This window comes from Oratosquilla oratoria, chromosome 7 (assembly GCF_046742065.1).
Source record: "Oratosquilla oratoria isolate Oo_2021 chromosome 7, ASM4674206v1, whole genome shotgun sequence".
NCBI lineage: Eukaryota > Metazoa > Arthropoda > Malacostraca > Stomatopoda > Squillidae > Oratosquilla > Oratosquilla oratoria.
Window position 1 is genome coordinate 50202713 of NC_134783.1, and position 26320 is coordinate 50229032.

Below are 26320 nucleotides of genomic sequence, written 5' to 3' on the forward strand. Positions count from 1 at the left end.
ATGTATATACTCGTATGTATGTATATCTATGTTTGTGTGTGTATGTACTTGCGTGTATGTATATATGTGTGCGTGTGTGTGTATATGTGCATATGTGCGTTTGTTTGTGTGTGCGTGTATGCGTGTGTGTGTGTGCTGTCACCTTTGCCTTATACATACACGCGCGCATACATACAAATATCAACACACACATACCTGCTCAAACACACATACACACACACACACACACACACACACACACACACACATACACATCACCTTTGCCTTACGTGCTTGAACTGCCGGTCGTGGTCAGAGTCGAACTCGGGACAACGCTGTGCGAAGCGATACAGAAACCAAACAGCCACGCGGCACACACAAATGGAATATTCAAGTCATACACAATGAATTTGTTTCTCTGTGCATATCAATGCTGCTATGGCTCCAAGGCATCACAATGGGCTGGGTACTAGAAAGTATGTGTTTCACAATCTTCACAATTCCCTTTTTTTTCTCTCTCTCTCCCTCTTCTTCGCTCTCCTCTCTCTCTCTCTCTCTCTCGCTCTCTTTTCTGTTCTTCCTCCACCTCTCCCTCTTCCTCCTCTCTCGTTTTTTTTTTTTTTTTTTTTTTTTTTTTTGTCCGGTCTTCCTCATCCTCCTGCTCCCTTTCCCCCGTCCATCTCCGCCAACTCCTCCAGTGTTTTGGTATTTGGTTGCCCAATAACCAGCGCTTCTATCCTTGGGGGACAAAATGGCGCCCGAGATGGCGTTCGTAGATGTTTTGGTCAAAGAGGAGAGAGATTTAATTAGCGATAGTACCAAAAAGATAACAGAAGTTAAAAATCATCAGTATCTTATCTACCTATTTTTCAGTCTCATAAAAAGAATGCTAAGTAACCCGGGTCCGTAGGGGTGTAGCAACCCTGTTGGAGGACGCTATCGACTCGTCCAGCCATGTGCTCTTCGTCTCTCGGGTACTCCTGCCCCGTCTCTTCTCTTGCCCAGATTGACGTAACTGGCCTTCCGTAATGGTACGTTGCGTCATGCAAATGTCATGCAAGCGGACCATTTGCCCCCGATCTTCCAAGCATTCTACCAGCCCCAAGAACGTATTCCCCAACTGTAGTAAGGATGGCGACCGCTTGCCGTGCACGTTTCCCAACTGTAGTAGAGATGGCGACCTCTTGAGGTGCAAGTTTCCCAACTGTAGTAGAGATGGCGACCTCTTGAGGTGCAAGTTTCCCAACTGTAGTAGAGATGGCGACCTCTTGCGGTGCAAGTTTCCCAACTGTAGTAGAGATGGTCTACATCTTGCGGTGAACGTATTCCCCAACTGTAGTAAGGATGGCGAACTTTTGCCGTGCACGTTTCCCAACTGTAGTAGAGATGGCGACCTCTTGAGGTGTAAGTTTCCCAACTGTAGTGGAGATGGCGACCTCTTGCGGTGCAAGTTTCCCAACTGTAGTAGAGATGGCGACCTCTTGAGGTGCAAGTTTCCCAAATGTAGTAGAGATGGTGACCTCTTGCGGTACAAGTTTCCCAACTGTAGTAGAGATGGCAACCTCTTGAGGTGCAAGTTTCCCAACTGCAGTAGAGATGGCGACCTCTTGCGGTGCAAGTTTCCCAACTGTAGTAGAGATGGCAACCTCTTGAGGTGCAAGTTTCCCAACTGCAGTAGAGATGGCAACCTCTTGCGGTGCACGTTTCCCAACTGTAGTAGAGATGGCAACCTCTTGAGGTGCAAGTTTCCCAACTGTAGTAGAGATGGCGACCTCTTGAGGTGCAAGTTTCCCAACTGTAGTAGAGATGGCGACCTATTGCGGTGAAGGTTTCCCAACTTAGTATAGATGGCGACCTCTTGCGGTGCACGTTTCCCAACTGTAGTGGAGATGGCGACCTATTGCGGTGCAAGTTTCCCAACTGTAGTAGAGATGATGACCTATTGCAGTGAACGTTTCCCAACTGTAGTAGAGATGGCGACCTGATGATGAAGTTATTATCTCAAAAATCAAATCATTATCTCAAAACTGACCAGGTAGTTAATTAATCGAGGTAATCTTGAAGTTGGGTGTATTCTAACTTGTTCTAACTTAACCTAAACTTAATCGAAATTGAAATAATCTACTGAGTTAAACATAACCAAACTCAAGTTAACTTAACCCACCCATCCCTCAATTGACCCCTTCGCCTGCCTAAAAGTTCGCCATCCTAACAACAGTTCGGGGGGAAAGACTGCGGCCTGCACGACCTGCACGGTGAAAGAAAGCTCACCTCCCCGACTTGCACGGGGCCAGCACATCCTGCACAGTCTAGAAACGCTCACCTCCCCGACCTGCACGGGGCCTGCACAGCCTGCACGGTGCAGGAACGCTTACCTCCCCGACCTGCACAGCCTGCACAGTCTAGGAACGCTTACCTCCCCGACCTGCACAGCCTGCGCAGTCTAGGAACGCTAACCTCCCCGACCTGCACGAAACCTGCACAGCCTGCGCAGTCTAGGAACGCTAACCTCCCCGACCTGCACGGGCCAAGCACAGCCTGCACGGTGCAAGAACGCTTACCTCCCCGACCTGTACAGCCTGCGCGGTCTAGGAACGCTTACCTCCCAGACCTGCACGGGGCCTGCACAGTGTAGGAACTCTCACCTCTCCGAACTGCACGGGGCCTGCACGGCCTGTAGGGCCTGCTCCCCCCCACCTCCAGCCTTCTCATCTTTGTGCCCGTCTCTGTCTGATGCCAGTAAAGGTACTATTATGTTGTTACACGGCGTCTGGAGAGAGTGGAGGTTTGTATTGCCCGACAGAGGCCAGCTACCGGCTGGGCCTCGCACCGCCGCGAGGCTGCGCGTTACAGATGATACGGGGGTCTAATGGTGGGCGTTACAGGATACGGGTGCTTAAGGTGCGCGTTACAGATGATACGGATACGATCTTATTCAGCGCGCTCTCTATATCGCTCTGTGTTTGTGTGTGTGTGATTCACCATTGTTCACCATGGTCTTGGATCACGTGTTGGACTCGTGATCGACAGCTATTTCCCTTCCGGAAGAGAGCTCACAGCTCATATCTGACCGATCTATGGGTAATGCTGTGACCTTACACGCACACATACGCACCCAACTCCCCGCCCACGAAAGCTGGAGTAATGACTCGCAGCGCAGCGATTGTGAATTTAGTTCAGCCTTGGGCGGGATTTGAACCCGGACCACCGTAGTAACAACCGGGAACTCTATCACTGCGCCACGAGTCATATATATGTGTGTGTGTGTGTGTGTATGTGTGTGTGCGTGTGTGTGTGTGTGTGCATTTGTGTGCGTGTACCTGTATTTGTACGTGTAGACTCGCCTGTACAAAAGTCTAAAGCTATCTCAATTTTTATCATAAACTGATATTCTGAAATTCATCCCCGTGTCATCAGACGATTTTATTACAATCCATCCCGATCTTTCCCATCACCGCAAAATTCAACTCCAACTCCATGTTCCCCTGTTGCCGTTAAGTGATTTCATTCAACTCCCTGGGTACTCTCTGACCTACAAAGAGTCTCGTACAATGTTCACACGAGGTCTGTCGCCCGGACGCGGCTTACTGATCCGGGGGCAGTTTTGTCCGGGGGTAGGGGGGGGGGGTCCGGATACCTCCGGAAAGGGAAGTCTGGGGATTCGGTCCAGTCCGGTCCGGTCTCCCGGTCCAGTCTCTGGCCTCCGGGTCGGGTCTCCGGATCCGGTCTCCTGTCCGGTCCCCCGGTCTTCAGGCTGGTCTTCAGCCGGTTCACTCTCCGGTCCAGTCTCTATTCTGGTCTCCACTTGGTCTGCTCTCCGGTTGTTCCGGTCTTTGCTCTGGTCTCCGGTCCTATTTCCAGTTGGTCCAGTCTCCACTTGGTCCGGTCTCCACTTGGTCCGTTCTCCGCTTGGTCCGGTCTCTATTCTGGTCTTTGACCCAGTTTCTAGTTGGTACGTCTCCGGGTCTTCCACTTCCTAATTGATTCGATCTCCAGTTAGTCCGGTCTCCAGTTGCTCCAGTCTCCGATTGGTCTGGCCTCCGGTTGGTCCGGTCTCCAGCTGATCGTGTCTCCAGTTGGTCCGGTCTCCGGTTGGTCCAGTTTCCAGTTGGTCCAGTCTTCATTTTGTCCAGTCTCCATTCGGTCGGTCTCCGTATGATATGGTCTCCAATTGTTCCGTCTTCGGTTGGTCCTGTTTCACTTAGTCCAGTCTCCAGTTGGTTCGGTCTCCAGTTGGTCCAGTCTCTGTTGGCCCGGTCTCCAGTTAGTTTGGTCTCCAGTTGGTCTGGTCTCCGCTTGGTTTGGTCTCCGGCTGGTCCAGTCTTCGGTCCGCTTTCCGGTTGGTCAGGTCGCCAGTTGGTCCTATCTCCGATTGGTCCAGTCTCTAGTTGGTCCGGTCTCCATTTAGTCCAGTATCTAATTGGTCCGGTCTTTGGTTGGTCCAGTCTCTGTTGGCCCGGTCTCCAGTTAGTTCGGTCTCCAGTTGGTCTGGTCTCCGCTTGGTTTGGTCTCCGGCTGGTCCAGTCTTCGGTCCGCTTTCCGGTTGGTCAGGTCGCCAGTTGGTCCGGTCTCCGATTGGTCCGGTCTCCATTTAGTCCAGTATCTAATTGGTCCGGTCTCCGATTGGTCCAGTCTCTGTTGGCCCGGTCTCCAGTTAGTTCGGTCTCCAGTTGGTCTGGTCTTCGCTTGGTTTGGTCTCCGGCTGGTCCAGTCTTCGGTCCGCTTTCCGGTTGGTCAGGTCGCCAGTTGGTCCGGTCTCCGATTGGTCCGGTCTCTAGTTGGTCCGATCTCAATTTAGTCCAGTCTCTAATTGGTCCGGTCTCCGGTTGGTATGATCTTCATTTAGTCCAGTCTCTAATTGGTCCGGTCTCCGGTTGGCCCGGTCTCTGGTTGGTCCGGTCTCCGTTTGGTCCGGTCTCCGGTTGGTCCGGTCTCCGGTGTAGTTGTGTGTCTTTGTTCTCCCATGACGAATCGCCAGGTCACGCGCGATGAAGAAAACAAACATGAAGACTGACATTGTCCCCCTTGAGTGGGGAAGGTCTCCTCTCGGCTGAATGAAAGTGTCTGGCAACAAGGAAACTGTGTGTATGAGTTGGACGTGAACCCATCTTGTCGCCAAGTGATTTTATTCGTCTAGTACATTCCCTTACCCCCTCACCCCCTCCCTCCTTCGCTTCCATCAGGACCACTGATCCAGTGAACCATCGGCGTCATTTTTTTTTTTCTTTTTTTAATATTCTTGAAGAAATTGAAACGCGCTCCCGGCATGCCTGAGCTCTCCCCCGTAAAAAAAAAAAAAAAAAAAAAAAAAAATCTTGACTTCCGCTGTTTTGCTTGATTGATCACGGCTTCCTGGTGATCGAAGTGTGAACAGCCACCAGCCAGCCACTAGCCAGCCACCAGCCAGCCCCTTTTCTCTCACGCCTCCCCTCTCTCCTCCTCCTCCTCCTCTTCACCCTTTGGTCCTCTCCTGCCCCTAAACCCCCCTCATTCTTCTCCTCTTCCTCTCCCTCCTCTTCTTCTTCGTCCTCATCCTCCCCTTCCTCTTCTTCTTCTCTACCTCCCTCTTCCCCTTCTCTACTTCGTCATTTTTCCTCCTCCTCTTCTTCTTTACCTCCCTCCTCCTCCTCTACTTCTTCGTCATCTTCCTCCTCTTCTCCTTTACCTCACTTTCCCTCCTTTACTTCTTCCTCCTCTTCTCCTTTACCTCACTTTCCCTCCTTTACTTCTTCCTCCTCTTCTCTACCTTCCCCTCCTTCGTCCTCCTCTTCTTCATTTCCTTCCTCTCTTCTCTTCCTCCTCTTCATTTCCACCTTCCAATTCCTCCTCTCCTTTTTCGTCTTCCTCCTCTTCCTTTCCTTCCTCTCTTCTCTTCCTCCTCTTCTTTTCCACCTTCCAAATCATCCTCTCCTTCAACGTCTTCCTCCTCTTCCTTTCCTTCCTCTCTTCTCTTCCTCCTCTTCTTTTCCACCTTCCAAATCCTCCTCTCCTTCTTCGTCCTCCTTCTCTTCCTTTCTTCTCTCCCTCCTCCTCACCTTCCAATTCTTCCTCTCCTTCTTGGTCCTCCTCTTCTCCCTGCCCTTCCTCTCCTGCTATAAATTCTTCCTTTTCCCCCCTAACTTCTCTCTCTCTCTTTCTCTTTCTCTCTCTCCTCGTCTCCCCGCCTTCCAAGCTCTCTGTAGAACAGTCACCAAGAGTACTGGAGAGAGTAAACACATCGAGGTCAGCGGTGATGGTACTTACGACGTACAAAAGGCGATAAAGGTGTCGATAGAGAGGAAAGGTAGGGAGGTGGGGGGGGTCGTTGATTTACGTAAACATTCGTGAATTGTTAATGTTAAACACCAGAGTTTAAAATGATTTCGTACGCTGTTAGCATAATGTTTCGCTCATATATTTTTCTACTAATGTTATTTATTTGTTTATTTTTTGACTTGTAAATGGGATGGTGAACGTACACGCACACGCGGATGGATACATACATGTACACAAGTACATTCAATGTATTTATATATTCACGTCTACATGTAAATTAGGGATTCACATTTGTATTCATCGATGATTGTATATCCTAAATATTGTTTATTTTCTTTCGATTCATTTCTCTGCTTTATCTCTCTCTCTCATACACACACACAAACACACACACACACACACACACATTTCTTCGTCCTTCACCTCCTCCCGTTCCTTTCACGTGTTCTCTTTTGTTGCATTTTTATCACCTTTTGTCTTCAAGCCTCATTTCCTTGCCGCTCTTTTATTCCTCTCATTTTCGCACCGGAATTTTTCAGCTACTTTTCCCTTTTTTTTTTTTTTTTTTTTGAGTTCTTGCGGTCTGACCTCAAGATCTCTTTCATTCTTGGAGACTCTTCGAGACTCGAAGACTCCGGAGACCTCATCTCCGGTCGGTGGTGGTGGTGGAGATGGTGGTGGTGGCAATGACGGGGCGGGTGGTGTCAGTGATGTAATGTGTTGGTAGTTTTGGTGGTAATGGTGATGGTAGCGATGGTGGTAGTTGTGGTGATGGTAGCGATGGTGATAGTGGTGATAGTAGAGCAGGTAATGGTAATGGTGGTATGGTATTATTGACGGTGGATGGTGGAGGAAGGGAAGGGAAGGGAAGGGAAGAGAAGGGAAGGAAAGGGAAGAGAGAGAATGAAACAATCACAGAGGATTACAAAGGAAAAGCATGCCAACAGGAGACCTTTTGGTCCATAACTACGTCTGATGCAGAAAAAGAAAACCAAATAAATAGATAATGATAGATAATAAATAAAAAGGTAAATAAAATAATTTATGATAAATATTTTATAAATAAGAATAAACAGATAAATGATAAATAATCAGTGAATGAGTGAATGAGTGAGTGAGTGAGTGAGTGAGACGAGGAGTGAGTGAGTGAGGGAGTGAGACGAGGATTGAGTGAGTGAGTGAGACGAGGAGCGAGTGAGTGAGGGAGTGATACGAGGAGTGAGTGAGTGAGTGAGTGAGGGGGTGAGACAAGGAGTGAATGAAGAGAGTGGCGCTGTTGCTTCCGCCCCCCCACTCCCCTCCGCCCTCAGTAGCCCCGGGAGTCGCCTGAGGGTCTAGCAGGTGCAGGCAGGTGCCCCAACTCATCCTCCTGAAGGTGGAACGACCCAACAGAGGTGCTTTGCAGAAGGTGTTACCTCTGCAACCTACATATATATATATATAAATAATAGGTGCCCCTAGTGATGTGGTTCCTATGGGTTGCTATTGACAAGGGTATAAGAACATAAGAATGAAGAAGACTGCAAGGGACCATAAGGCCTACACTAGGAAGTTCCATGTCCATCATGTTCTGCCGACCCGTCCCCGTATATAGACCTTATCTGGAAGAAACGTTGGAATGTTTTTTTTTTTTTTTTTTTTTTATAAGTTTGGGTCTAGCCAGCTGGTAGGACAAGGAAGAAGGGGTCGGTTATAATTTCCCTTAAAAAAAAAATGTGTTACACTGCCATGTAACACATTTTCTTTCATATTCAATCTGTGCCGCCAAGACATTTTATTCATTTCCTACTTAGTAACCATGTAATGAGCGCTGAAACTATCATTCGTTTTAAAAAACTGTTAGACAACTTTATGGATGGGGAGGAGAGGTGTTCATGGACATGCAACTGCTTAGTGTAGGCCCTATGGTCTCTTCCAGTCTCCTTCATTCTTAGGTTAGTAACCATGTAGTGATCGCTGAATCTATCGGTTGATTTAAGAAACAGTCAACTTTATGAATGGGGATGACAGGTGGTCATGGACATGGAACTACCTAGTGTAGGCTCTATGGTCTCTTGTAGTCTCCTTTATTCGTATGTTCTCTTTGGAGACTACATCTGATGATAGTTTGAGTCATTATGGCGAACCCAGGATCCGAGGAGCTGAACATTAGGAGAGGAAAGACAAACAAACGTTCTGAGCCCGCGGCGAGGCCCGAGGGTCCTGTGCGCACAAGCTCTGCGCATGACGTCACCAAGAGTTTGCGGGTTGGTTGCTGCACATGTCACATCGAGAAGGGGGCACCCCGCAATCTGTCTCAGCTACTTCGCCGCTCGTGTCTCTGCCTGTGGGGAGTGGTGGTACAGTTGGTAACGCTCTCGTCTCCAGGCGTGGTCCTCAGTGCGACCCTAGTCCTCGGACGGCGGCTTGATAAAAAAAAAAAAAAAAAAAAAAAAAAAAAAAAAAAAAAAAAAAAAAAAAAAAAAAAAAAAAACTCACACTAAGGCAACATACAGACTTCTTCCTTCTCCACCATGGACTTTGAGGTAGTCTGACCTTACAGGAAACCCTTTGGTCCGTGGTGTGGCCGCTCTGGGTCTGTGAAAGGTCCTCTATTTATTTAGTTATTTTATACATTCGAACGTTGAATGACTAATGGATGCATGAGGGTTGTTCCCAATATGAATAAAATCGCCTGACGGCAGCCAGAACAAGGTAAGTTGTCCTTTACCTGATAGAACTAAATGAAGTATCTACGTAGTACATATCCTCCCATCCTCCATTTTCTTTGCCTGGGTTAAAGAAAACGGGATTCCAGGTTCCCACGGCGTAAGGGACGTCGACGAGGGTCGCCGGAGGTCGCCCTTCGGCGTGGCCTGGGGCGGCCCTAGGGCCACTACGCGCGCTAATTTTGGTCTCGACATGGCTCGTCTTGTGGGTCATTGTAGCGGGTCGGGTTTCACACGCTTTTCATAACTGCGTGAGACCAGGTTCGATCCCTTGCAAGGGTGAGATGGTCACAAGCACACACATACTCGTATATTCATACATTTTAACAACCACAATGCACTTTAATTCTAAGCTATCAAAGGCCAGCATGCTTGAAATTGAAATGTGGTATTGCCCAGGACTCGAACCGGGCATCCTCATGACAAGTGCGACAGTGACCTTCCAACTAGGCCATCAAGACATACATTATATATATATATATATATATATATGTGTGTGTGTGTGTGTGTGTGTATGTGTTACAACACACTGAATGGTCCCCAGTAGCTAGATTTTCATTTTATCAACCACATTAACTTTTTCCATTTTAATTTCTTGCAAACACGATCGAGACTATCAGGACCTCGATGAAAGCATATTCGGAAACTGTCGGGACAAGGTCCTTAGACCGACAGCGTATCAGTACACACACAAACACACCGTTCTTGGACCAATACTACCAGCGTTGACCAGGTCCATCATGACGGCGGTAGCGTTAAAAAAAAAAAAAAAAAAAAAAAAAAAAAAAAAAAAAAAAAAAAAAAAAAAAAAAAAAAAAAAAAAAAAAAAAAAAAAAAAAAAAAAAAAAAAACCGCCAAGAGCTTCATGGGTGGATTCCCTTCGGAGGGCACGTGGGAAGACGGTGACTGATGAGCCTTTGTGTCGTCGAAGTCTCTGGGGCAGCGTTTCCTAACCTGGAGTGTTGAAGACGATACTAGGGTGTACTGGGAAGCGATGTATACATACACTTATCTTTATCCTTCTAATAATAGGATATTAGTTAGGGGGTGTTCAGGGGTGCTAGATTGTTTAGACCTGACCTTTGGGGGTCTCCTTAGGGTCGGAAAAGGTTGGGGACCGCTGCTCCAGAGTCATTCCCGGGAGGAAAATCCCTCGATAGGGAGCTTCTTCCATAAACTCTCTTTTTTTTATATATAATTTTGTCTACATACGAGGAGATCGAAGAACGGCAGCAGAGTTCGAAGGACAGGTTACCCGCTCATACAGGCACAGGGAAAGACACACACACACACACACAGAAAGAGACCTACACACACACACACACAGAAAGAGACCTACACACACACACACACACAGAGAAAGAGACCTACACACACACAGAGAAAGAGACCTACACACAGACACAGAGAAAGAGACCTACACACAGACACACAGAAAGAGACCTACACACACAGACACACAGAAAGAGACCTACACACACAGACACACAGAAAGAGACCTACACACACACAAATACAAAAACAGCGCCATTCCCTCTAGTGCACATTATTAACTCATTGTATTACCTATAACTCAATAAACCGATTATTATTATTATTACCACACACACAGCATAGGTCTGTCCATATATGATCTCTGAACTCTCATCCGGGAGAGTAATAGCTCTCGATAACGAGTCCAGCACGTGATCCAAATCCGTGGTGAATCGCAAAAACACAGGTGTTCATGTGTACTGACCAATTTCTAGTTTGTTTGTTTTTTTAACAAACTCAAACAATTCTGTTCAACTAAGCAGAGGCTACATGTGTAGGTAAGCTTGAGTGATTAACCAAGTTCGGTAATCTATAAATCATTTAACAGAGTTCTGGGGTCTTGCGTCACCTAAAAACAAAGGTTTAACAGGTATTAAGTTAAACGACCCCCTAGGCAATCAATGAGATTTAGAATTTATTTTAATACCATGCCCAGCATGTCAGTACCATTGTGCAGAAGTCGTTCCACCGATCCTTCTGCTGTGGTTAGAGACCCTCTTCTTCTTCTTCTAGAGACCTTCTTCTTCTTCTTTTTCTAGAGACCTTCTTCTTCTTCTAGAGGCCTTCTTCTTTCTTCTAGACCTTCTTATTCTTCTATTTCTTCCTCTTCTAGATTCGTCGATTTTTTTTTTTTTTTTTTTTTTACAATGGGATGCCACAGAGATGAATTAAATACTCTGGCGGAGTCCATTTCCTGCCAGAGTCCGTGAGACAGCCAAGCCAGTGTGTGTCAGTGCATTCACCCTTTTCAACCACGGTCACATATTTGCATTTTTTATTTACTACTCTTATCCCCTTTTTACACAAATAACAGATGATTTCATTGATCTCAGCATAGGGGAGCTGTGGATGGGAGTAAAACAATGTAGTTCGATTTATTTTTAAGTTCCCAAGAGAGTATATATGATGACTACATCTATAACGATGTTATCTATAAATACAAGAAAATCCAAATTGACAAGAGTGATTGGAATTGGAAACGCAGTGGGGATTTAGGACAGGAAGAAGGTTTTTGCCGTACGACAAATATGTCAGAAATATTCAGCAAAAGGCAAGGATGTTTCCGGGGGTATTCGTGGACTTTGAGAAAGCATATGTTAAGGTTGACAGACACTTTGTGGAGTATGTTGCTTTTTACATGGAATACGAGGAAATTTGATGACGAAGACGGTCAAATGTGTTTTTATCCGAGCAGTAGGGGACAAAGAGGGATGGTCACCATGCAAATAATAAAACGGCTCTGCTGTGGATGTTCTGTGTCTTGCTGCATTGCTTCTACCCCTGGCGGTGGGCGGGAGACAGGGATGACCCGTCATCCACGAGGAGCTAAGATGAGATGGGAGTGGAATAGGTGGGAGAGTGTGCGTGGTTTGGCTGGCTAGCTTCTTTATATGGTGGAAAAGGTCCATAGTATATAATGGGTCGTGTGTGAGTATGGGATGAAGATAATGAATGGTCTGAGGTGCATGAGAGAATGCATCAGAGTTGTGTTATGTCGCCAAGGTTGTTCAATGTGTTCAATAGACAAAATTAGGTTTAAGGAGACAGGCAAGAACTGGTTCACCAAAAGAGTGGTTAACGAATGGAATAGACTTAGTAACGATGTAGCGAGCGTTCAGATAATTGGTTGTTTTAAGAGAAGATAACTTTATGGATAGGAATGAAAGGTGGAAAGGGACATGGAACTGCCTGGCGTAGGCCCTATGGTCTCTTGTAGTCTCCTTCATTCTTATTTTCTTATGTATATAAATGGGCTGCCGTGTGAATGTGACCTCCACCCCCATCCTTACGAAAGGGAAAGGGTTTTTGGTGTGTGATCCACCATGGTCTTGGATCACGTGTTGGACTTGTGATCGACAGTTATTTCCATCCCGGAAGAGAGCTCAGAGTTCATACAAGACCGATCTATGGTAATGCTGTGACCTTACACGCACACACACAGTACTCCCCGCCCACGAGAGTTGGAGTAACAATCCGCAGCGCGACGATATTGAAATCATTTCAGACCTGGGCGGGATTCGAACCCGGACCGCCGCAGTGGAAGCCGGAAACTCTACCAACTGCACCACGAGTTGCGTGTGTGTGCGTATGTGCGCGCGAGCATTTACGATACATTACTTTGTATACGTCATCAAAATTATGTGAAGTTCATGAACTCGTTGCTAAGTAAGATTTTAGAAAATCTGGGGTATTGTCCCAAATTAGTAACAACTATTTTATATAGATAAATCATCTTACTTTAGCAACAAGTAAATAATAAAATATCAATACTTTACCATTGGCTAACATTGAGTTAACTGATCTCTATCTTTATCTTATCAATCGCCTACCTCAGTGGTCTGCAACTTGCAGCCCTTTCAGGACACTTGTGTGGCTCCAGAAGCTTTTCACGAAATAATTATTCCATCGAAACGAAGACGGCATCTACTGTAAACTTGTAAAACATTCCAGGCAAAATCATAATATATATATATATATATATATATATATATATATATATATATTCAACTTCGAAAAGATCAGTAGCCAATTATTATTATGGTTTGTAGAAACGTCTTTCCTAATCTGAACTTACCTTTTTTCTTTTTTTGTATTGCGGCTCCGACAGCACAAAATCTTTATAATATATATATATAATACACACACACACACGTTATATATATATTATTATTAGGGTTGTCGATCACTGGCCTAGCCCTTCCTCCAAGCCACAATATGGAAATCTTGATGCGTGTAGCTCTGGATAACTTCTTACAATCTTATTCAGCTGAAGGGTCGTGGAATCCAACTGGATGGAAGTCTTCTTGATTAATCTGCGTCTCCGGTTCTTTCCTGTACAGGAACCGCGTTCCCAGGTTACCCGGCAACGTTCCCGGGTTGGTGTCATAAGAATGGATGAGACTGCAAGAGACCATAAGGCCTACGCCAGACAGTTCGATGTCCATTACCACTTATCACATCTATCCATAAAGCTAATTTTCTCTTAAAATGGCCAATTGTTTCAGCGCTAACTATTTAGTCTATTCCATTCGACCACTCTATTGATAAACCAGTTTTTGCTTATTTCCGTTTTAAATTTGTCAAATTTAAACTCCGTTCTATTCTGTTGGTACAGTCACTTCGATAAACTCACAGTATGAATTTCCACTATGCAAAAATATTCTTATTTGTTGTCAATTATCTTCTCATATTTTCTACTTACGAACTTTCAAACATACGAACGAAGCCCCAAGCCTATTTTACCAGTTTCAAAGGTAAGAAAATCAACATTCAAGTATTATTATTACAATTTATTTTTGTTTTATGTATCATTAGTAATGTGTTTTATGATAAGAAAAGATGTATCGAGTTCATATCAAACCTGTGCATGTAGATTCGAGCACCTTTAAAATGATGTTGTGTATCGACTTACGAACACCTCGAGTTACGAACACTTCGACTTACAAACACTTCGAGTTACGAACTGCCGTTCGGAAAGTAACTCGTACCTAAGTCGAGTAGTATCTGTAGTCTTCGTTTTACAGTATGCTTTGCTATATACAAAAACAAATACAAAACTAAGCAATAATAATCATATCTGCCATTGTGAAAATCTTGGGATGTCTGTTTTTTCGTTCGCGCATTTGATTGGTTGATGGTGATCCAATCAGAGACAGCAATCTCAGCAGGGATAAATGATATGGTTTAACGTCCCTCACGGGAGTCTAGGACGGTGCCCCTTACAGAGGACTTTGTAGCATGAAATTTAATTAACCATGCTCTTGTTTTAACTTCACCGGTGGCAGGGTTCGAACTGCCATCCCTTCGCGCAAGTAACGACACCCAACCCGTTCGCCCAGCGAGCTTCCAAGCAAGGGTAAGTACAACACAAATACATTGGTTGAGAACATTTATACAATAGTGCAGTACATTACTGTGATGACCCTCAGCCTGTACAGATGTCGATGACCTAAGTCGTTTGCGGGGCTGAGATCAGGTAGTTGGACATCCAAGATGGCGCCATGGAAGTCTTCGAGAGAGAGAAAAAAAAAAAAAAAAAAAAAAAAAAAAAAAAAAAAAAAAATTAGACGAGATATTTGGAAAAATGCGCTAAACCTTTTATAACTTTTACATTTTTACTATTCTTTCTCTATTTTTTTTTTTTTGCCTCTTAGGTGCAAACTATGAGCTTGTACGTGTTTATGTACTCACTTAAATCTTCATGCCTGACTCATAAGAATCACCGTTCACACTATTTTCTTACGAGATGATTTGGGTTAGATCGTTATCCTAAATGACTGATATTATGATATACAATGAAATATGAGATAAGAGCTGGGGAGAGGAATGAAGAGCGAGATAAGAGAGTGTGACAATAGGGAACCATTGCACAGCGTCATGGGCCGCTTGTGGCACTGTGGTTTCTGCAGTGCCAAAGGTCTTAACATTTCACTAACCCTTTCCAGCTGCCGCCAGGTGATTTGATTAGGCTAGGGGGGTAGCCCCCCTACCCCCTCTCAGCAAAAGGGTGAACTTCGGTCTTGTGATCAAGTCTCCGTTCAAAACTGGGGGTCGCGCCCCCTCCCCCAATGGCTTCGCTTGTCATAGCGAAGACTTAACCAAATATACAGTATTTATGAGATTAACCACACACGAACTTGACCCCCTTCCGCACTTTCCCTTTAACTCTGACTGCGATACTGAGGAGGGTTATAATGTGGAGAATCAAATCCCTTTAAACTATGATTCAGATCATATACATTTCGTTCTCGTTGGGGTTACCCCACGATCAAGTTATATTGCCTCAACACATCTCCATAGCGACTGGATTATATGCATATTATTCCCTCTGCCGTCGCCTGATTTTATTCACACGAAAAGGGGGAGGGAGGGAGGGGGCATCCCTGTGGAACCACAGAACAGCTACGACCCGTGCCCTATGTGCCTGGGCAGCCACGATAAATGGATGTGACGTTGGGTGGCTGGGAACTTTTTGGGTCTTCGCGGCACATCCAGCAGTGGAAACTTGACCTACCTTATGACATTCTGTTCCAGGACTCGAAGAACGAACATGCACAAGTCACTGAAGGACTCGAACCGTTTCTCTCCTGTGCCTACAAGAATGGGACGCGTGGTAGCCCAGTAGATACAGTGTCGAACTCATGAGCACGTGGTCGTGAGTTCGATTCCCGGGACCCGCTCCGTGCTTCTTGCGTTGGGGAGGCGACCCAAACATCTGCTTAAAAAACCCAACGGCTTGCCCTACCAGTGGGATTCTCACTTCCCACTTCATAGGAGTGCGATGGTGAGTTGTTTTTGTTCCCTACAAGAGAGGAAGACTCCACTTCTTGGCACTCCATTGCCAACGTGACGCTCTTGGATCCGAGAAACACTCCATTCATGAATTCCAGTGTACTCCAATTGGGTTTGGAGTTGTAAAACTACTCGCCTGGACTGGGGGTAGTTTTAGCGTTATCCGCATCGGCCCAATAGAAGATGAGATGGTTGTTATGGGGTAGTTTTCAGGCTGACCCACTTCCGCTGGAGTAACGAGCTACGCTACCCACACGGTCTACGGGGTAGTTCTGGTGAACTTCAAAGAAAACCTACCCAACCCGGAGGTAGTTCCAAGGAACTACCACCCGATCTGGAGTGCATACTTGGATCAGACACCCACTTGGCTTTCAGTAGTTCTTGCACTACTTCGGAATCTATCGAACTCGACTTGTCAACGTACCGTGAAAAGGCGACTCACAGGGTCCGCCGTCTTCAGGTACATATGTCATATCGAAAACTTCCACATAAATAGTCTCTATGCTATGCGTGACTAAAGAACAATCCTTAACGACGAGGCTGGATGATCCCAAGCAGAACCTTGTTAAAAAAAAAAAAAAAAAAAAAAAAATCCACGTGTTTTTATTATCATAAGTTGCACCACAATCAACTTGTACTCTTACTGCCAAGTAACAGCAACGACTCTTATTCGTACAGTCAAGTAAACCCAAAGACCATTTGTTAAAACATACAACTTGCCTCGCATCACGATCTCGGGAGGGGGGGGAAGGAAATATACAGTATATATAAATAATCAAGCTCTATACATACACTGTGGTCCGTGGCAGAGAACTCTATACAAGTCCGAGGAGGAGAGCTCGAGGAGGACTTGGCACGAGAATGAGTATGAGGATGACATATGGGCGGGTGGGTGATGGGCTACGAACACAAGGGGTTGGAGGACGAGGTCTTGGAGAGCGAGCTTCGAGGATGACCTCAAAGGGTGGGACAAAGGTGAGGCCGGGGAAGGCGTCTGCAAAGAGAACCGCCTGCAGGTTTAGGTGACATACAAAGGCAAATGTCTGAAGGCAGAGGTTGCTGACGCGAGGCCCATTTGGTAGTTGCGGAGGCGGGAGAGACCCGACATTGGCTACAGCTCCCTCTGGGAAAGGAAGGGAAAGGAAAGGAAGGGAAGGGACGACCTCTTCACCCTTCCTCCATCCCCTCTTCCGGGAGCTTCCAGTTGGTGTCTGAGTCTCCGAGGACTCCCAGACACCTCAGACTCTCCCACTAATTGGCCTGAAAGTTGCTCTTCTTGTTCTTGAAGAAACGCTACCGTCACAAGCCTTCCTTAGGTGTAGTACCCGAAGGGCTTACTGGTGGGGTCTTCCTGGTTGTTCTTTGAGGTGTTGAGGGCCGTCCCGAGGGCAAGGGGCAGTGTGGGCGGCGCCCGGGTCCCCTGGTGGCCAGGGCCCACGGGCAAAAGCCGGGGACGTCCTCGACCTCGCTTGATGGGCAGTGTGACGGTCGGGGCACCTGGTCAAGAAGAAAAAGAGACGTAATGAATATCAAAATGTATTTTTTTTTTTTTTTTTTTTTTTTTTTTTTTTAATAATTTGAAATAACAGCCTGGGATAAGATAAACGACAATGTCAGAGCCATTGTGACTTTGTAAAGAAAGAGAAAAAAAAAATCAACATATAAAAGTAAGTGTCCATTGTTGAATTTGATAAAGGCACCGAGGAAAAAAAGAAAGATTAAAGAAACAAAAAATAAAATAAAGAATCAACGAAAAAAAAAAAGAAAAAAACCAGTGCGAGGCGATACCACGGTGGAATACTCCACTTGACAACAATAATCGAGATGACCTTAACCCGTTGACTGTGGTGGTGGTGGTGGGGAAGGCTGGAGAAGCTGGTGAATATGAGGAGATATGAAGAGGGGGGTGGTGGATCGAACGGGGGAGGGAGACAAAAATGGGGGATGGGATGGTAGAAACGAAAAATGGGAGAGGGAGGAGAAGGAAGGAGAGAAAAAAAGAGAAGAGGGAGAGGAGAGGGAGGAGGAGAAGGGAGAGGGGGAGGCGGAAGAAGAAGAAGAGTGAGAAGGGGATGAAGAGAGTGAGGAGGAGAGGAGAAGGAGGAGGAGGGGAAGAGGAGGAGGAGGGAGGAGGAGGGAGGAGGAGAAGGGGAGGAAGAGGGGGAGGAGGAAGAGGAGAAGGGGAGGAAGAGGGGGAGAAGAGGAGGAAGAGGGAAAAGGGGTGGAAGAGGAAGAGGAGGAGGAGGAGGAGGACGAGGAGGAAGAAATCGCACCGGGAGGAGAGAAATGAACAGTTGTTGAGCGTTGGAGGTCACAGTGGCATTTAACCTCGTGGGTGACCTTGGCCTCTCCGACCTCCTCCTCCTCCTCCTTCTTCTTCCTCCAGGGTCCTTCCGCCCCGCGAGGCATACAGAAGGGCGTCCTCTAGGTCCCCCGAGGCTCCCGATCAGCCCAGTCCTCATAAGGACGCGATTCCCTAAAGATGGTGGCACACTAAGCATTTCTCACTAGCATGCTACTTGCTTTTGCTATTTCGTTTGTGTAGAAACGGTTTCGGTTACAATATTCTAGACTTCCGTAAGAACATCTTGATAATGTGTCTAACATTCGTATTCTAGGTTTAACATCTCTTAGTTCGTCATTCAGCTTCTTAAAGAGTAATTTGACATTTGGAAATTTGAACAACAAAAGATCGTAACCGAAGTAGCAAAACGAAGTAGCAAAAGCAAATAGCATGCTGGCGAGAAATGCCTCGCATTCCGCCACTTTAACGTTAGCTGAACGTTTAAACGTATGAACGTTTAAGGTAATTGGGAATAAAAAGTTCAGATACCAATGAGTTGCGGTGATGGCCATCAACCATCGATTACAGACACCACTCAACCTACGACCTTCGGACTTACGAACTTTGGGACATACGAACGAAGCCTCAATCCTACTTGACCAGTTTCAAAGGTAAGAAATCTAACATTAGAGTATTAGTATTACAATTTTTGTTTTATCGTTAGTAATGTGTTTCTTGACAAGAAAAGATGTATTGACTTTATATCACACTTATGTAAGTAGATTTGAGTACAGTACCTTTAAAATTATGTTGAATAACGACTTACGAAAACTTTGAGTTAGAACATAAGAACAAGAATGTAAACGACAAACATGCGTGGATACATACTCACATGCACGCACGCACACGCACACACAAACTATAGATCAGGCCATATATGAGCTCTGAGCTCTCACCCGGGGAATAGCTGTCGATTACGAGTCCAACACGTGATCCAAGATCGTGGTGTACGAGACTGTCCATGCGATTGCTTGTCTGAGTATGCAATATCAACAGTGAAATGAAATGTTTGAAAACATGACACATACACACACACACACACACACACACACACAGACACATACACACGTACGCACACACACACACACATGCGTACATAAACGATACAATTTTCTAAGTTAACTTGCAAGGTAATTGCACATTTAGTCATTTTAATTGCAAAGAGCTGCCGCAACGAGAAAGCTCCAGTTATGTTCGGTTCCACCACAAAGCAATACATGAAAGAAAGTCTACTTCTTTGTATGTGTATGAATATAACTTGTATATTTTTTCTGTAATTGCTTTTCGCTTGTCTCTGCTAAAGATTTGCGTGATGAGTTTTGACAAAAATGAAAGGAGAGAGAGAGGGGAAGAGAGGGAGAGGGAGAGAGGGAGAGAAGAGGAAGAGAGGGACGGAGGGAGGATATATATATATATATATATATATATATATATATTATATATATATATATATATATATATATATATATATATATATATTTAGGTCGCAAATTCGTCTCGGCTCCCCCAAAGAAAAAATAATAAACAAATAAAATAAAAACAAATAAAATAAATAAAAATAAACAATTTCATTAAAAAATAAATAAATAAAAGAGAGAAGGGGGTGGGGGTGGGACGAGGAAAATTCTGACACTGAAGGCCGGCGGTAGTGGCGAGGGGGGACTGGGAGTACGGGCCTTATGGCTATGCAACAACCAATTAACTAAACAATACCTCAAGAGAACATGATGACGATGATGTCACCTTTGGAAAAAAAAAAAAAAAAAAAAAACCATGACGTCACACGTCCCTCCTCCAACGTCACGTGATTTCGTACCCTCGTGACACCAAGTGACGCCCAATCTTCCTCTCGTTGGGTGAATAAAATAGTCTGACGCAAGCCAGAAGAAAATATATGTGCGGGTGTCCCATAAAATATATATACATAGTATATAATAAAAAATAAAAAAATAAAAAAATCAAATAATAAAAATAAACTAAGAAATAATAACAAATCTATATACTAATAAAAGAATTCCTGATGATATCGATCTAAATCGGACCAGAAAAAGGAAATCCCTCAAGGGGACACGTCCCCTCCGGCCCCTGATTGGCTGAGTGGTGACGTCACGGCAACGGAGACGACTGATATCTGCGAGCGGTGACGTCACGGCAACGGAGACGACTGACTGCCAGCGAAGCGAGCTCGCCCGAAGAGCCGAGCCCCTGCGTAGCGGGGTCGGTTGCAGCCCGTTGCTCGTAAGTAAAATAAAATAAATACTTAAACACGATAACCTAATCTTAACCCGGGAATGAAAGTTCACATAAGAACATAAACATAGAGGAGACAGCACGAGACCATAAGGCCTACACTAGGCAGTTCCCTGCACCCTAACCTGTCATCCCTATCCATAAATCTATCTCATCTATCCCATTGTTTCAGCACTCACTACATGGTTACTAATTCTATTCCATTCGTCAACCCCTCTATTGGTAAACCAGTTCTTGCCTCAATCTATTCAAATGTAAACTATATTGTTACTAGAATCCCCCATATCACTAATTCATTCTGATTATGGATAAAACTCCGAACACAAGAGCACAACCTACATACTATGATACAAACGTCCATCAATGTACCATGGGGGAGACGTCCCTCTCCTACTCCCCTCCCACCCCTTGCCAACCTCGACAAAGACAACACAACGTAGCCTTGGGCTTCCCAAGGCCCTCCGAGACCGCAAATTCTCCTGAAGAAGTCTTCAAGTGGGACAAAAGAAGCCAAGCTCTCAAGGCCAAGAGCATAGATACACCCTCTCGTTACACGCGTTTTTTTCTTTCTTTCATATATGAATAAAATCACCTGACGGCAGCAAAAAGAAATAACTCAAGATCTGGACATATTTCAGTGAATCCCTCCCTTCAACTGCCATGGAGAGAGGGCGGGGGAGAGAGAGAGAGAGAGAGAGAGAGAGAGAGAGAGAGAGAGAGAGAGAGGAAGAGAGAAAAATAAATAAAAAAAAATACAATAAATAAATAAAATAATCAGTCATAATAATATAAAAAATATATAAATGAAAATAAGTAAATAAAATATTATAAAACTAAACAAATAATAATAATAATAAAAACAAATAAAATAATAACAATAATAATAATAATAATAACTAATCGGTTGGCGACAGACGGGACGAAGGAGAGAGTGCAACCAGGTACGGAAGTGAGTCGAGACGACGTCTGAATGGGACATTTCGGTAAAGGCGTATACGACGTCTCCATTCACGAACTTTGAAGTCACGTGACCCAAACCCAGGTGACAGGTGTCATGTCACACTGATGACATACGCCAAGCCTGGCGAGGTGACACGTAACCATGTATATTCACATGACACAAAGGCCAGTAAAAGTACAGCACGTCATTATTGAGAGAGAGAGAGAGAGAGAGAGAGAGAGAGAGAGAGAGAGGGAGGGAAGTTGAGAGAGAGAGGGAGGGAAGTTGAGAGAGAGAGGGAGGGAAGTTGAGAGAGAGAGGGAGGGAAGTTGAGAGAGGGGAGGGAGAGAGAGAGAAAGAGAGAGAGAGAGAGAGAAGGGGGAGAGAGGGAGTGAGAGAGGAGAGAGGGAGAGAGAGTTCAATAGATGGATTTACTCAATGCTGCTCATAATTACTGATATTATCAAGATATGTTAGTCACGTTTTCGTACTCATTTGTCAACCACTTTCTTTTCTTCGTTTGCTTTCACTACGAAGAAAAATTATATATATACTTACACGCATACATACATACACACTATATATATATATATATATATATATATATAAATACATACATACTGACACACACGCATACATATATATATAAATATATATAATACAAATACATACTGACACACACGCATACATACATATATATATATATATATATATATATATATATATATATAATAAATAAAAATAAAAATAAATAAATAAATGAAAAAATATTAAAATATTTTCATTTTCAGAATATATCTGGTTTGAAATTTTCTTGAACGTTTTTTCTACAAGAAGTGCGAGGGTCAGACAGGTATTCATTCCTCTTCCTTATCCGCAAATTAGCATGAGCGTGTGCATACTGTACATACACAGGGTGGTGAGAGAGACAGAAAGAGAAAGGTGAGAGAAATAGAAAGGAGGGAGAGAGAGACAGAAAGAGAAAGGAAAGAGAAATAGAAAGGAGGGAGGAAGGGAGGGGGAGAGATACAAAAAGAGAAAGGAGAGAGGGAGAGGGAGAGAAAGAGAAAGGAGAGAGTAGAAAGAAGGGGGGGAGGGAGAGAGAGAAATAGAAAGGAGGGAGGGAGAGGGAGAGAGAGAAAGGAGAGAGAAATAGAAAGGAGGGAGGGAGAGAGACAGAAAGAGAAAGGAGGGAGGGAGGGAGAGAGAGAAAGGAGGGAGGGAGGGAAGGAGAGATAGAGAAACCCACCGAATTCCACATACCAGACCCCCCCTCCCCCCGGTGCATGGTAACAACATCGAGCCATCCTTTCTCTAACGAGGCTCCATATAATGACAGGAAATCGACGAACAAGAGGGAAAGTCAGATTGAGCTCAAGTATGGTACAAACCAATCAGTCACAAGGCATTTCTCGCTAGCATGCTACTTGCTTTTGCTACTTGCTTTGAGTAGAAACGACTTCGGTTACCATGTTCTAGACTTTCGTGAGACGTCACAACAATGTGTCAAACATTCGTATTCTAGGTTTAACTTCTCTTAGTTCGTCATTCAGCTTCTCATTTGACATTTGGAAATTCGAAAACTAAAAGATCGTAACCGAAGTCGTCAAAACGAAGTAGCAAAAGCAAGTAGCATGCTAGCGAAAATTGCCAAGTGTGCCACCACGTTTAACTCTCCCAATAATATCTCTTTTCATTCTGAAGACATTCCCACCCCCCGTCACCTCCCCCTTCGCCCCATGGGTGTGTGTGTGGGGGGGAAAGGGGGGGAGAGAGGGGGAAAGGGGGGGAGGGGAGTGTTTGTATGCTTGTCGTACAATACTGTAATTACTATTGTCTCTTCAGCTCATCGCCTCCTCAGAAGACACGCCGTCACAGAGTCTCAGGTACCGTTACTCGATGAACGTATCTCAATGGTAACGGCAACGGGACCCGTTACGGGTCATTCCATATATGGGAAAGGGGGGGGCGGACAAGATCCAAATTGGGGTCTCGATCGAGGAGACCACTGTTTCAGTCTCGGTCCGCCCCATTAGCCGAATAAAATGTCCTTACATTTGCAGCTACATTATGTATATCAAAAATAATCATACATATACCAATGGCTTTTTCCCCCTTACAAGGGAGGTAGCCAAAGTCAAAGGCGTAAATCCACTCCTACCCATTTCAATAATAATAATAATAATAATAATAATAGAATAATAAAGAATGAATTAATGTAATTCTACAAAATGGGTTAATAGTTTCACTACAGCTACCCCGAAGAATACAAATAATTAATTATTAAATAATTAAATAAACGAATAAATGATATTTTCAAATAACTAAACCAACCTGAAGAACATAAACAATAAACATAAATACATGGAAATTATACCCGCCTATAAATAATACACAAAACATAAACAAAGATGAAATGGGAAAATAAATAAAGAAATAAATGAATGAATAAATAAATAAATAAATAAATGCCCAAAGGAATCTTCTTCGATACGACAGCGCCTTTGCATATTTTATTCTGGTTGGCGCCAGGCGATTCTGTTCAGTTGGTGCCAGGCGATCCTGTTCAGTTGGCGCCAGGCGGTTCTGTTCAGTTGGCGCCAGGGGTTCTGTTCAGTTGGCGCCAGGGGTTCTGTTCAGTTGGCGCCAGGCGATTCTGTTCAGTTGGCGCCAGGCGGTTCTGTTCAGTTGGCGCCAGGCGGTTCTGTTCAGTTGGCGCCAGGCGATTCTTGTATCAGGTGCCAGAACCATCACTGCGAAGAAGTGCGTTGTGATGATGGTGACGATGATGATAATGAAGAGAGTGATGATAATGGTGTACTTCGTTAACTTTTTTTTCTTTCTTATTTTTCCTCTCTCCACCAGATGAGAATTTCATTCACCCGAGAACCTCCCCTACCAGACCCCAAGAGAGTTCTCAACTCAGCAGAGGCACGAACCCCCCGAACCCGAAATGAAAGGGAGATTCTACGAAGAGCACACTATCTACTGGAAAACACGGTCCGGCTCAAAAAAAAAAAAAAAAAAAAAAAAAAAGAGAGAGAGAGAGAGAGAGAGAGAGAGAGAGAGAGAGTCTCACTGGCTGAGTGAAGTCTTCTAGTGTTGGTACCAGACCCCTGCCCCAGGGGCGGCACCAGAACCCATGTATAAGGACACACACTGTCAAGTACCCAACCCAATGCAGAATAAAACCTCCTGAGGCAAGGAAAGCGGAGTTAGGCAATTTTAGCTTTTGGCCAATGCCGGCACCTTTGCCCTGTGTACTAGGATGCTCTGTCGATTTGCACCACCCCACCACATGCACTTAAAAAAAAAAAACATATATATACACACACACACATACACACTGAGGAGTATAGATGAGTGTTAGTACACATACATATATATAATATATATATATATAATATATATATATATATGTGTGTGTGTGTGTGTGTGTGTGCGCGCGCGTCTTAACATACCACTTCCTGTGTTAGCTCAACTTGGGCTGAGTTACTAGTGACTGAATCGGTGGAATGTCCATTCCATTCATTCACTTCCACACCACGACTTCTACCACCATCACCACCACTGTTTCTACGATAACACTATTACCATCACCGTCACCACTATAAACATCAATACCACCATCACTATTACCAAAACTACCACACATCGACCTAACACTACAGGGTTCTTCATAGGGCCATACCTCATACCAAATCACAACCACCACCATCACCATCACATCACCCCCCTACCCTTGTCCTCCATCACATCACCCCCCTACCCTTGTCCTCCTTCTCACCCCAGACCCAGACCCTCCCCCCACCTCCTAGTTGAGGAGGAAGAGGCGTGGCTGGATGTTGCAAAAGAAAATGCAAATCATTCAACTTCAATATACCTCTCTCTCTCTCTCTCTCTATTTCGCCCCCACCGCCATTACACACCGCCCCTCTATTATCTATCATTCTTTTAATTGCTTTCCATCTCTCTACTCTTAGGACGCACACGCACAGACACAGACTTCACAGACTTGCAAAAAAGAAACATCTAGAACCTTACGCAGACACACACACGCACAGACACAAACACAAACACACACACACGGACACAAACACGCATACACACATACTACTGTATATACGTGATAAAAGGGGTCTTGAATGGGGAGGAGGGGGGAAGGGGGAAGGTCTCTGGAATGCACTGCGCCTCCTTCTCTCCCCCCCCCCCCGCGTCACTCCTGACATTCGGCTGACGAGCGGAAGCTGCTCCTGAGCTGACGGTCGCTGTCGACGGCAGGGACTGACTGCTCGTTTCATAGAGTCAGAAGGCCGCGAGGCTGTTAGCTGTTCTTCGCTGTCATATCCCAAGAGGAGAGAGGGAGCTGCTGGGCTGTCATTCACCCTTCAGCGGTGCCAGAGTGAAAGAGAGAAAAGAAGAAGAAAGGAGGGAGAGATAGAGGGGGAGGGGGAGGGAGAGAGAGAGTGAGAGAGAGGGTGAGATCTTGTTGAACACAAGTTCAAGAAGCCCTCAGGAGATTCGAATCCTATGGCTCCCGGTGACTGCCACTTGTCCTGGCTGCTCGAGCACCACGGGAAAAGGTGACCAATTAGCAACTATCTCCTGTCGTGAGGTTTTCAGGGTGGAATGATTATATATATATATATATATATATATATATATATACATATATATATACCACAATTCACTTTTAATACCATGCCATTCGAGACTGAGAGGCTCGAAGGAGGCATATATTGGAAATTGAAACGTGGTCAAGCCGAGGACTCGAACTCCATTTAATTTCTTCATTTAACTTCTGTGGGTCTTGATTTCTTTGCCTCTCCTTTCGATTTTGGTGCTTTTGGTTGATATTGTAGGTTCTTTCAGTTTCAAAGATCTGGGCTCCTTGATAAGCTAGGCGTCTCCAACTGTCCCGTTCTTTGGCCAACTGCTCCCAGTTGTTCCAGTCGATGTCGCAGTTCTTCAAGTTGGACTTTAGAAGGTCTTCGTACCGTTTCTTTTGGCCACCATGTG

The 26320-nt window shown here is 44.9% G+C and overlaps 1 protein-coding gene across 4 annotated transcripts in view; it reads right to left on the minus strand.

The window, feature by feature from the left end:
- Positions 1 to 13748: 13748 nt before the first annotated feature.
- Ino80 (chromatin-remodeling ATPase INO80) overlaps positions 13749 to 26320 on the minus strand; it is a 278764-nt gene continuing 266192 nt past the window's right edge. For all 4 annotated transcript variants that reach the window (XM_076188214.1, XM_076188215.1, XM_076188217.1 and 1 more), the window contains one exon: positions 13749 to 17264. In XM_076188214.1, coding sequence (XP_076044329.1) covers positions 17080 to 17264 — 185 coding nt within the window. In that variant the 3' untranslated portion in view covers positions 13749 to 17079. The remainder of the gene's footprint in view (positions 17265 to 26320) is intronic.